The 13176-nt window shown below is 54.4% G+C and overlaps 1 protein-coding gene across 2 annotated transcripts in view; it reads left to right on the top strand.

The window, feature by feature from the left end:
• Positions 1 to 109: 109 nt before the first annotated feature.
• ZZEF1 (zinc finger ZZ-type and EF-hand domain containing 1) overlaps positions 110 to 13176 on the top strand; it is a gene marked incomplete at its 5' end in the record, with an annotated part of 98078 nt that continues 85011 nt past the window's right edge. For both annotated transcript variants that reach the window (XR_013968145.1, XM_080826198.1), the window contains one exon: positions 110 to 463. Coding sequence is in view for 1 of the 2 variants with exons in the window: in XM_080826198.1 (XP_080682324.1) it covers positions 110 to 463 (354 nt within the window). The remainder of the gene's footprint in view (positions 464 to 13176) is intronic.

The raw sequence follows: 13176 nt of genomic DNA, 5'->3' as shown, positions 1-13176 counted from the left end.
CGTCGTCCCCTCCCCGTCCCCGCCCGCCGGGTGCCGCCGGAGGTTGACAGGTCGAGGCGGGGAGGCGGCGGCGGCGGCGGCACAGCCGGACGCCCGACACGGAGACTCCATGGGGAACGCGCCGAGTCACAGCAGTGAGGACGAAGCGGCTGCCGCCGGGGGCGAGGGCGGGGGCCCGCACCAGAACTGGGCGGCCGACTCGGGCACGGTCGCCGGCTCGGGCCCCGCGGCTCCGGCGCTGCCGCCCGCCGCGGCGCTGCTGGAGCCGGCCCGACTGCGAGAGGCGGCGGCGGCGCTGCGGCCCGCGCCGCCCTGCGAGTCTCTGGTGTCCAGGCACCACGGCGCGCTGCTGCGCTGGCTGGAGGAGCGGCTGGGCCGCGGCGAGGAGTCCGTCACCCTGGAGCAGTTCCGGGAGCTGCTGGAGGCTCGCGGCGCCGGCTGCTCGGGCGAGCAGTTCGAGGAGGTGAGGACCGGCCGGCGACGGCGGGGCGGGGGGCGGGGCGGCGGCTCTCGACGGGCCGGGCGGGACCCCGCGGGCTCCGCGGGCTCCGAGGACCGGAGCTTGCGGCGCTCGCGTCCTCTATCGGCGGGACACGGCTGCGAGTCTCTACTCTCTCCCGGGGGTGCGGAAAGCCTAGACGCGGCCGTCCTTGGTTTGAGGAAGTCGACAAGCCCAGGTGTCTTCGCAGGTCGCTGCAGTGCAGACGTTTGTGCTGCTGCCCGACGCGGCCCCGGCGGCCCGCGGGATCTTCCTTATCAGGCTCGGGACGGAGGCCTAGGGATCGAGGGAGTGGCGGTGGGAGCCACTGTGTTGTCCCGGCCGGGGGATTTTCCAGAGCGCCCTCTGAATCCGGCGTGGGCGCCCAGCGAGTGTGGGAGCAGGACGGCAGGGCCTCGAGAGCTCGCCTTCTGAAACCCATTCTCACTACCCCTAAGCTACCATTTCCAAAATACACTCTTGTTTTTGGGTAGTCCGGGAACCGTGCTTTAGACTCACTGCAACCTCCGTGTAACCTGAAGGTGACGGGCGGGTGTCAGGTTTCCTGCCAGGACTTGCAATGATCCAGTTTTGGGCATAATCACCAACATCGTCTCTGTTAAATCATGAGCAGCAAGTTGATATGGAAACAAAATATTCTTTTCTCAGAAGGGATGTTAGGAATTACTTGTGCGTTTCATTTTACAGTAAAAAGAGAACGGCTCCAGGGTCTCCCACTGACCCGTTGGCAGCCCAAGACCTAGCACTGAGCTCTCTTGATTTGTTTGCTTGTCTTAGGTCCCATCGCCTCCTTCTTGGAAACCCATTTCTTTAACTCCACAGTGTTATAGCAAATAGATGCTTAATTTGTGGACGCGAGTAAGCCACGTAGAATCTTCAGTGTCCGTGAAGGGTGAACTGACAGGTGCTTGTAATGCCATTAGAAAGTGATGTGCGCTTTACAAACCGAGGCTTTTAAAATATTTTAAGAATGTTCTCCTGTATATAGTCAGAAATTAGGTAATAGTGTTTGTATGTTTGTTATATTTTCTTTAAAAAGACATCTGTAAGACATCCCAGTTCTTGAAAATGGGGTCATACTCGTTAGTGAAGGGTCTCCGTATGTATTTTTTCTTAATTCCAAGAGTCCGTGTAATACTTTCGTCTCTAGCTCTACATATATTAAGAGAAAATGAAGTTGTGCTGGGAAGAGCTGTGTAGATCTGTTGAAGGAGTTGGCACATTTCAGAATTGTCCAGAAGGCAATGGAGGGAAACAGTATTTACATTGGAAATGTCTGACAGAAATAGAGCTACAAGCAGAGTTGACAGGAGTCCCGTAATGTAAGGCCAAGTGTCCGTTTTAACAGTGTTTTATTTGTTCACTTAGATAGGGAGAGTGAGGGAGCACAAGCAGAGGGGAGGGGCAGAGGGAGAAGCAGACTCCCCTCTGAGCAGGGAGACCTATGCAGGACTCAATCCTGGGACCCTGAGATCGTGATCTGAGCCGGAGTCAGACGCTTAACCGACTGAGCCACCCCGGCGCCCAAGGCCAAGAAGTCCTTAAGGTGTGGTCCAGAAATCACGCAGGGGCTATGATATTGTTCATTGAGCAAATATTTGTCGGGCATACACTGAGTACCGGGCACTTGGATGACAGTGGACAAAGCAGAGTCTTGCTCTTAAACAGTGTGTTGTACTGAAGGGGACTCACGCGAACCCAGCAGTTATAGGCATAGTGAGTATCAGCCAAAGGAAAGTGTAAGGAAAAATATACCAAGAGTATTTAACCTCACCTAGGAAATCAAGGGAGACTTAGCCGGAAAGTCGCATTTCAGCTCAGATTCAAAGGGTGAGAGATAACACGGGAGGAGCAGAAGGGTTAGCAGGGAGAGACGATCCCATGCACAAGTCCAAGTCCAGAGAGTGGAGAATCTGGAAGAAAGGTGTGATGTATTAGGCTTAGACAAAACTGCTGCAAGGGACAGAAAGGTCAGTGCATCAGTGGTTTAAATGGTAAGCAAGCTTGGGGTGCTGCCTTCAGCTCGGGTCGTGATCCCAGGATCCTGGGATGCAGCCCACGTCGGGCTCCCTGCTCAGCGGAGGAGCCTCCTTCTCTCCCATTCCCCCTGCTTGTGTTCCCTCTCACACTATTTCTCTCTGTCAAATAAATAAATAAAATTAAAAAAATAGTAAACCAGCTTCTGGGCGCCTGGGTGGCTCAGTTGGTTAAGCGACTGCCTTCAGCTCGGGTCATGATCCCAGTGTCCTGCTTCTCCCTCTCCCTGTGCCTGCCTCTCCGCCTGCTTATGCTCTCTCTCTGTCAGGTGAATCAGTAAAATCTTCAGAAGAAATAGTGCACAAGCTTCTTATGAAGAAGTCCAGGTGGGCCGTCCAGGTTTGACTTGGCCATTTCAGTTGTTCCTCAGGGACCTGGCTCCACCCTTCTTGTGCTGTCCTCCTTCACAGGCGCCGAGAGACCGGAATGATTCCTTCGGCTGTCGCTTTGTGCACTACAGCCTCAGGAGAAGGAGATGGGAGGAGAGGGCCACGCCTCCTTTCTTTAGGGCAGAGCTCACCTCGCGTTGGCTCAAGCCCAGCCACAGGGCCCCACTGAGCTGCAGCGGAAGCAGGGAGCGACTTTCATTCCATGGCCGTGGATTTAGCTGAAGAACGAGGACGTGATTACTGAGAAAGAGGAGAACAGATACCCGGTTCCAGTTAGTGGTGTGACACACGTGGCTAGATCCCGGAATGCAGAGGAGGAGAGCGAAGCTGGAGGAGTGGGCAGGAGTCAGGTCCTGGGGAGGCCTTTGTAGCCCCTGTCGTCTAGGAGTTTGGAAACCAGAGCTTTAAGCCAGATCCATGGTGCTGTGGCTGCCTTCCAGGGAGCCGGTTGGAGAGGGGTAGCAGGGTCCAAGCAGGTCAGTTAGGAAGCGATTATGACAGTTCAGGAAAGAGACTGGGTGGCTTGGGCTGGGGTGGTGGCAGCTAAAATGGCACCAACAGTTTTTTTTTTTTTTTTAATTTTTTTATTTGACAGACAGAGATCACAAGGAGGCAGAGAGGCAGGCAGAGAGAGAGAGGAGGAAACAGGCTCCCCGCCGAGCAGAGAGCCCGATGCAGGGCTCGATCCCAGGACCCCGGGATCACGACCTGAGCCGAAGGCAGAGGCCTTAACCCACTGAGCCACCCAGGTGCCCCAGCACCAACAATTTTGAGAGCTATTTAGGAAGTAAAATAAGCGGTCCTTGAGACTTATGTGTGAGTTGAGAATTAGAAGGGGAAAGGAATTCAGGATGGCTGCAACATTACTGGAAAGGTGATAGGGCTGTTTATTGAGAATAGAAACCTTTTTAGGAAGGGACGATCTGGAGAGACAAGATGAGTTTGGTGTGATGAATAGATGACAAGATGAGCTTAATGTGTCCATGGGCAGCGACGTGGAGGTGTCGCAGACTGGGAGTCCGAGAGAACACTGCTGTCATCTGTTCGCTGGGGTTCCGTGAGAATGTAGCCTCGGTTCCTCCCACTGTGAAGTGTGTGTGTGTGCTCCGTGAGAACCCGAGTCCCTTAGAGCTAGTCCATGGACTGTTGAACATCGTTAAATCCGAGGTCGTTCAGCCACCGTGAGTAAAGAGATACGTGGGAAGAAAAGCCCGAGTGATTGTCCCTTCCCCGCTGTGAAACACAGAGTCATCGTAGTCACACATGTGGCAGAAGCAAACCTTAAGGACTCAGAAGCCCAGCAGTAGGAGCTGGTGACTTGGGAAATGTTGCAGAGTCGTATTTTCCTTCTGTAAAAATCCCTGGGGCCACCTAGAGCTGTGTCATGGGGTCTCAAGTACCCATACACAGAACTCACAAAATACATGCTGGGAGTTTCCTTCACACCTGCAGGGCTGTCTCCCCTCGCTCTCTACAGTGTGTGCAGAGACTCGGTGTCTAGTGATTCGGGCCAGCCGTGCAAGGCTGGTGGTGACCCCAGCCCCACAGTGAGGATGAGACCGAAGGCCCTGTGGGGTTCGGGGACTCAAGTAGGGTGGGAAAGTAAGTGCTGGTGCCAACACTCCAGTGGCGTCCTCTGACTCCAGGCCTCCCTCCTCTAAGGACCTGGTTCTCTGGGATTCTTTTTCCTTAGTCTCTCTCTCTCTTTTTTTTTTTTTTTTTTTGGTCTCAATTCTTTAATTTTCCTCTACATGCTAAGGGAGATCTAGCGAGAATAGTTCCAGTTTGAGAAGAAGCATTGTGTATTTTTCTTGAAGCCTGTTCCCCTTGATTAGGTCTGGTGTGGAGACAGTTGGGGGCGTGGCCTAGTGCTAAAGTCTGGTGACTTGCCCTTGCTGCTGGTTAGCACTTGTTAGCTGAAGAGAGCAGGTCTGTCTCCACGTGGAGGCTTAGCCAGGGTTTAAAAAGCCATTTGGAGTAACTTCCTATCTGTAAGCATGGAGTAATTATACGGGGAAATGTCCAAGACGATAAACATTAGCCATGTTTGTGATTCTGTGCTCTAAAACAAGTCTGCCCTTGGATGTTTCTGTGTCTTAGTTAATTTTCACATGAGCTTGTGATGACGTGTTGTGATACTTTAAGGGTATAAGGGAGATGATAATAAAATGTCTTCATAGTAGCAACTAAAACGATGATGTGTGTTTTTCCCTCCTTTCATTTTATGAGACCTAGCCCAATGGAGCAGGTCCCCCTTGGTATATGGTATTACTATAACGCTAAGTGTTTTCAAGTTTCATATGCCGGTTCTTGGGCTCCAGATCCGCGTTGCCATCCGTGTCCTCCCGGGCATCTTGCCTTCACGTTCCCATGACTTAGTTGCTTGAGGTGGTACCCTAAAGAAGTTGCTGGACTTGTACTGTAGAACAAAGTCTGAAGCTTTATCATTTTATAGCGTGACATACCTTCTCTTGTGCTAGGTGTGGTCCATGGGGAAGGACTCTGGTTTGGTCGTAGGGAGCAGTATCTACTTGACCTTTATGCAGATGAGGAATAGAGTTAAAATTAAATCCCTGTTTGACAGTAGAGATTAGAGATTCCGTGTTTGTACTCTCAGTACGCTATGCCTCCAGAGACGTGTAGAGTCTTGGGCAGGAAAAGGTGCTGAACACAGGATGATGGCAGATGGCTTTCAGATGGGAATTTGAGAGAACTAGGTCTTATTTTATTAATTTGCTGTACTGGCTCTGGTGCTTTGTCTGTGAAACCCACCGGGCTGCGCAGTGCGAGGGCAGGACCGTCGTTGTCCCTTGCCCTCTTGCCTCCGCGCGGCTGTGTCTCTGGGCCAGTGCCAGGCCAGCACTCCGCCGCAGGGCCTGCGGGTTGGGTGAGCGGCCAGAAGACGGTCTCGTCCTCATTCTCCGGCCTTGTGCTCCATATCCAGTCTGTAACTGTGGCGGAGTAGGGGATTTTTTGATGTTTGAGGAAGCAGTTAAATAGAGTTTTAGGGAAAACTAGAAAAGGGTCTTAGTGTTTGGTTCAGAGGAAAGTTAGAGGAAAAATACCATCTGTCATTATTGTGTCAAAGGTTTTAATCATCTGGTTTAGAATGGCTCTGAGCCCAAGAACTATGCAAATAGAATTATGCGGATGTAATTCTCCACCCTTTGAAGACACAGTGTGAGAGACTCCTGTCTGTGCAGTAAGGATGAAGCAGGCGCAGACATCGCTTGCCCGCAGCTCAGGGCCTGCAGAGACTCCCCACTGCCTGAGAGTCAAATGCATATTCCTCAGAAGGGGCTAGAACCCCCAGGCTGGCCTGTGTCCCCGTCTGACCTCCTCTGCCTCGGTTTCCCTGTTCGAGCGCTGTGCCCAAGCCGATGCGACACCTGCCTTGTCCTGTGTGTGGACCTTGTTTCTCTCAGTTCTTCAAGATTCTCTGCCCTGGCACCATCACCTGGTCAGGACCAAACCTTTCTCATGCCGTGATTCTGAATAACTGGGTTTGGGCCCTCATTGCCTGTCCTATACACATCGCTTGGCGCGTAGAGGGCACCGCCTGGTCTCGTCCTGCCATCTGGCTGTGAGGCCCCCCGCCCAGCTGCCTGCCCTGCTCTGGCCCAGCAAGCGATGGCCGTGGGTGGCGATGAGGCAGTTACCTTTCCGCTCAGCTCCTGGTGCGTTTTAGCCGGCCGAGCCCGTTCGCAGTGTCTCCTGCACACGGGAATTTTGTCCTTGCCTCCCTTGACCCCTGTAGCCCTTTGCTTCACCCTAAGCCCATTGATTGCATTTTCAGGGACCACAGAGGAGCCTTTAACAGTAGCATGGAGTTTGGGAAAGACTTCACCAAACCAGGGCTTGAGAGGCTAGAAGAATTTGCCAGGCAGAGGAAGGAGGGGAGACAGCGGAAAGGTGTAACACAGGGGCGCCTGGGGGGTTCCGTCGTTTGAGCATCTGACTCTTGCTTTCGGCTCAGGTCGTGATTGCCGCGGGGTCGTGAGATCGAGCCCTGTGTGGGGGCTCTGTGCTCCGTGTGGAGCCTGCTTGGGATTCTCTCTCTTCTCCTCCTCCCTCTGCCCCTCCTCCCCCCAGTCTGCTCACGTGTGTGCTCTCGCAGTGCAGACAAATTGGGGTGAAAGAGTGTAGCAGACGTTGGGAATGGTGCCCCTTTGGGCTCTAGTCTACTGTCTGCGTTGGGAGGGACCTTATAAGCATGGCATGCAGCCTCTCCCCTCCCGTTGCCCGGGAAAGGAGTCCCTTCTGTAATATGCTGGACAGCTGCGCTGACCGTAGCAGCGAGCTCACTGTTTCGTAAGTCTCTGCCTGTCCCACTGCTTCTCTTTAGCCTGAGTTTCAGACTTGGGCTCTGGGGTCAGACCGCGCATGGGAAAATCCGGGTTCCACCATCCGCAGGCCGTGTGATTACTCACACAGCCGCTCTGCGCCCCGGCTGTCCCCCGTGAAGGGTGAGCGTGGTGCTAGTCGTCCCCTCGTACAGTTAGCACGAGGAGTCGGTGAACTCATCCACGGGGAAGCCCTGGAACAGCGCCTGGCACGCCCCTCCTGCCCTGAGTGGCGCTCTTCTCTGTTCTAGCTCTGCACCAGGGGTGTTCACTCTGTCTTCTGCCAGCCCTTCCAGGGCTCGGACACCATGCGGCGCGCTCTCACGGACGGGCAAACCGAGGCCTTAAGTGGAGAGGCGAGACTCTGGGCCACCAAGTGGTAGAGCTGCGACCCGATCCAGACCTCTCACACGGCTCGTTTCTCCCAGTTTGAACCAGGGTGCGGCCTTTGTAGGAAGCCCGACGCATGCGTTCTGCTGCTCTGTGCCCCGTCCTGGTCTGTGAGGGGTTTGGTACGTTCTCGTGTGTACCGTGGTCTTGATCCCACACGTGGTTAAGGACATGAAGCTAGAATGGTCTGAGCTCCGTCCTGTGTGACGCTGCTTCTCTCGCCTGCCGCGGCTGAGGGCCTGCCCTTGGGCGCTGCCTCGGCGGTTACGGCGTGGATGGCGAGGCACGTAAGTGGGCATGCTGGGCGGAGGCCTGAGGCCGGGGAGGAGGCCGGAGACGCAGCAGAGCAGGTTGCTGTCTGCGCGGAGGTGGTGTCCGCTCTGTGGAGACGGGCGGCCGTGCTCTGTTTCCAGAGAGCAGGAGGTCGTCGACTTGCTTCCCTTTGCACAGTTAGGGCCATACCTCCTGTATTCAGTTGGGTTTGAGGCCCCCCCTCAGGCTGCAGAGCTGCAAACTGTTGGGACTCTCTTTAGTGAGGGCTAACTTGCATATTAAACATGAAATAGGATAGAGTGCAATAGAAGATATCAGGGTACATTGTATCTAGTAAGAAAGTTTTACAGTGTTTCACAAGGCATGTTAGCATTATAGGCCCTGCGGCATGGCACGAAATGTATTTCTTTTTATTTTGTTTTGTTTTGTTTGATTTTATTTTATTTTTGACAGAGAGAGAGCCGGGGGTGTGGCAGAGGGAGAGGGAGAAGTGGGCTCCTCCCTGGGGCTGAATCCCAGGACCCTGGGATCAGGACCTGAGTGGAAGGCGATACTTAACTGACTGAACCATGCCCCCAAAATGTATTTCTTTCTTTCTGTTTTTAAAAAAGATTTTATTTATTTATTTGAGTGACAGAGATAGTGAGATAGAGCACAAATAGAGGAGAGGGGGAAGGTCACCGGAAGAAGCAGGCTCCCCATGGAGCAGAGAGCCCGAGTTGGGGTGACGTTGGGCAACGTGGGGCTTGATCCCAGGACCGCTGGGATCGGGACCTGTGCCAAAGGCAGACGCTTTACCACCTGAGCCACCCAGGCGCCCCCTTGAAATGTATTTCTTACAGTGGCTCAGCCAGTGACACTTGAGACACACTGCTCTGGGGTTATGTCAAACTGGAGGGTCCCAGAGGGGACAGCCAGCATGGGAATGAGACTAAAGCCATAGCAGAGTGAGAACTGGTTGAGGGAGACTCGGGGCCTGTTGCCCGTGTTCAGTGATCCGTGGGCTGTTCTGGGGCACAGGAATCAGATGTGTTGTGAAGGGCCCCACAGGTGGTGACACTAGGGAGGCACGTCTCCATTCATTATACAGAGAAGAGAGTTGTTGCTGTCAGAACTGGTCAGAAGACGTGAGCTTCCCGTCACCAGTATGTGTCGCGGAGACACCGGAGAAGGTGTTCAAGCCATGTGAAGGCACGTATGTGAAGAGATTGGTAGGTCCATTCCAGGTTGAGGGTTTAAGTAGATCTGGAATGATCAGTCTTCTCCAGTGGCCTCCTGGTACCCTTGCTAGGTGATGGGAGCCCCTCAGCCTGACCGGCCAGGTTCTCTGTCCTCTGGCTTCCGCGGCCCTCCCTCCTGCTGCACCGGGAGCGAGAGTCCGTGCGGTCTTGCCTGCTCTCTGTGTCCAGACTCACATTCTGGCCCCTCTTCCTAGGATGGCTGCCTCGTCTGCACACGCTTACAGATTCCTAGTTACTCGTCAAAACTCAGTGCAAGGGCCACGTTCCCCGAGTATCCCAGTCCCTTTTGGGCTTCTGGCCTCTGGAGCGTCTGTCAGCTGGTGGCACAGTGGCGCGTGGTGTAGGATCCCAAGTCATACCACGATCACATCCCGGTACCATGATTTACGGCTGCCAGCCTTGTGACCTCAAACAACATCCTTCGCCTCCTGTTCCTCACTGGTAGAAGGGCAGCGCCTACCTCGAGGGTCGCTGCGGAGAATACGAGTTGCTCCCGGTGTGCGGCTTAGAGCTCCGCCTGGGCCTTGGTGACTGTGTCTGTTAGGGACCCGGGTTGTTCATGCTGTAGCTGTGTTGTGGGGATGAGCACACGTCACATTGCTGCTGTTGGTTTGCAGATCTGTCTTTTCCAAGGCTGTGAGCATTTCGGAGGGCAAGGATGTGCCCTGTCGGTTTTCCCACGCGCGGAGCCAGGCTCGCTTCAGGGGCACAGTGGCTGCCTGTCAGAGAGGACTGAGTGCGTGCGGGCGCAGACCGGACTCCGGGAAGTCCTGTGAAACACGCCAGGTGTTAAGTGCTGGATTTGAAAACCGGTACATTTCTTTAAGGACAATTTCCAGGCGTCGGAAATGATGTATTTATTTGGTGAAGCTATTAGCAATGCTGTTCTGATTTTTTTGTCACGCAGTATGTCTTTGTTTTTCTTTGTTTGAAAATTCTTTTTATTATATTCAGTAACTACTGACAGATCAATAGAATCTTTTTTTTTTTTACAATTTTTAATGTACTTAATTTTTTTTTTTATAAAGATTTCACCTATTTGAGAGAGGGAATGAGGGGCGAGGGGCAGAGGGACAAGCGGACTTGCTACTGAGCAGGGAGCCCAGTGTGGGGCTGGATCCCAGGACCCTGAGATCATGACCCGAGCTGAAGGCAGAGGCTCAACTGAGCCACCTAGGCGCCCCCTTAGTGTAATTTAACTTAATTTAATGCTTTCTTTGAGACAGAGAGAGAGAGAGAGAGACACTGGGTGGAAGGAGGGGAGGGGCAGAGGTAGAGGGAGAGAGAGAATCTTAAGCCGACTCCACGCTGAGTGTAAAGCCTGATGTGGGGCTCAGTCACACGATTGAGATCATGACCTGAGCCAAAATCAAGAGTTGGCTGCTTCACCGACTGAGCCCCCCAGGCGCCCCTCTGCTTGGCATTCTCCTCTCCCCCTCTTCCCACTTATCCCCGCTGTCTCTAAATAAAATAAATAAATCAACAACAGGGGCGCCTGGGTGGCTCCGTGGGTTTAGCCTCTCCCTTCAGCTCAGGTCATGATCTCAGGGTCCTGGGATTGAGCCCCGCATCGGGCTCTCTGCTCAGCAGGGAGCCTGCTTCCCCCTCTCTCTGCCTGCCTCTCTGCCTACTTGGGATCTCTGTCAAATAAATATATAAAATCCTTAAAAACAAAGATAAAAACAACAAACAAACAACAATAACAGTAGGCCAGCGTGGGGCCATCCTGTAGCTCCCTTCTGCAGCTGTTCTCTCTGTGGTCCTCACCCTTCTGTGTGGGTTCACTTGGGTCTCCTCTAGCACCCAGGCCATGTTCACATTTTCCCGTGGTCCCAGAAATCTTGTCGGGTTGATGTATTCACTGTGTGAGACGTTCACGTAGACACGAGGAAGTATTACGCTACTTAAAAAAGTCGTGAAGCCACTCATCCAATCTGTCCTGTGCTTGAAGCGGGCCCTCAAAATGGTTGATTTTCCTGATCGCTCGCATGGCACGGAGCCCGTGCGACGCGTGCAAAAAGCCGTGGCCCCGCACTCCCAGCCGGCGTGGCCCGCGGGGACGCGTCCCCCTCGGCTGCTGCCGCTGGCTCCGGAGCGGGTTTCCTGAGCGTCCCCGGCGACGCGGGTGCGTGGCTCCGTCAGTTTTCAGTCACGCGCCTCGTCCGCGTCCTTCCCGCCGCGGAAGGGGAGGCCTTCGCTGACCTTCGCCTTCGCGCCCGTGCCCGCGTGCGCACGTCTCCCGTCCCCCCGGCGGACCCTTTCGTCTTGGCGTGTCGGGGAGAACAGGCGTGTCCGCGCAGCACGCCACCACTGTGACCCCCTTCTCGTACAGTGTTGCGTTTTCTCCGAGGTCGACGACTGGGCCGGGGCTGTTCTCGTGCGCGATCTGCCGTCACGAACGCGACCGCAGGCTTCCGGCCCGTGCCCGCCTCTCTCGCGGCGCGGCGGCTCCGCTCAGGCCCACGGCCCCCCGAGAGGCTCATCTCAGGAGCCCCCGACCAGCTTCGTCCTGGACCTGGTGTTCTTTAGGTTGTCAGCATCTCCAGCAACCGGGGCCTCATTCTGTGTCTCGGTCGGAGCCCGGGCTGCCCCTTTCTCGGCGCATTCCGTGTCTGGGCCGCCGCACCCTCCGGGAGCTTGCGGAGTGAGGAGCGCCGGCCGGCGCCTGTCCTGAGAGCCTTGCTGCGGGAGAGCGTCTTTCCCGCTCGCGCGCAGCGGGCGGTGTTGTGACCGCGTGCTAACTTCCGGGTGAGAGAGCGTCCCCCGGGATGCTGAAGGCCCTGCTCCGGGCCGCTTCCGTGTAACTGCTGAATCAGCCCCGATTCCCGACCTCCGACACGGACCTCGCGTCTTCCCCGTGGAAGCAGGAACTTCTCTTTCCCCTCCGCCTTACGCAATCTGATCACGGTGTGCGTTTAGTCACTGGGGGGTGTTCAGCCTCTGCAGTGTCAACAGTCGTGTCCTTCAGCGGCACGAAATTCTCTTGGATCCTAACAATGGTTATTGCTCTCCCTCCCATTTCTGTGTTTCCTTCTCTGCCACTCACGGCGTTTGGGTGTTGGATTCCCGGACGGGTCTCCTGGTGGTTTTCCTCTTGCCTTACCGGGTTCCCGTGACTTTGTCTTTGTGCTCTACTCTCTGGGCACTCTACTCAATTTATCTTCCCAAATCCGCTGAGAGATTTTCATTTTGCTGTGATATTTTAACTTTCAGGAGCTTACGAAAGTGTTCTGAATAGACGGGTTTCAGTAGGAGTCTCTTAGTCTTTCGTGACAATGCAGGGTCCCTTTTTATTAGGTGGTGTTGGTGGCAGCTCCCCAACTGTGAATATACCCAAACCCACGAGGTCGTACACTTTAAAAGGGTCAGTTTTATGGTATGTGAATTATACGTCAGTAAGCTGGTATTAAAAATAGCTTTTAGGGGCGCCTGGGTGGCTCGGTGGGTTAAAGCCTCTGCCTTCGGCTTGGGTCATGATCCCAGGGTCCCGGGATCGAGCCCCGCATCGGGCTCTCTGCTCAGCGGGGAGCCTGCTTCCTCCTCTCTCTCTGCCTGCCTCTCTGCCTGCTTGTGGTCTCTATCAAATAAATAAATGAAATCTTTTAAAAAAAATAGCTTTCTAAATATTTCTCTGAAGATATGAACAATAATCTTTTTCACATTTTCTTCTTTTCCTTTCTTTTCTCCGAGTTGCTGTTTCTGTGTTTCCTCCTAGGCCTTTCCTCAAATGTCCAGTAGTCCAGGAAAGGAGCCTAAAGAGCTGGGTGCTCCCTGCATCTGGTTGGTGACACTGGGCGTTCCCTGCATCTGGTCTGTGACACTGAGCCTCAGCGTATGGTGAAGAGGTTGGGTACCTTCCGTGGGGAGCCCTCTGGTACCTCTGGTACTGTGGTACCTCTGGTACCAGTGTCTCCAGGTCTGTCCTCAGGGGCTTGTCTGGTGTCCCAGAGAAGAGCCGCCAGTCTCTTGCCTGGAGGGTTGGCACCTCTGTCCGGCCGCTAGCG

This window comes from Martes martes, assembly GCF_963455335.1.
Source record: "Martes martes genome assembly, chromosome: 16".
Classification (NCBI taxonomy): Eukaryota; Metazoa; Chordata; class Mammalia; order Carnivora; family Mustelidae; genus Martes; species Martes martes.
The sequence above is the reverse complement of the archived record's forward strand: the minus strand, read 5'-3'. Positions and strand labels throughout refer to the sequence as shown.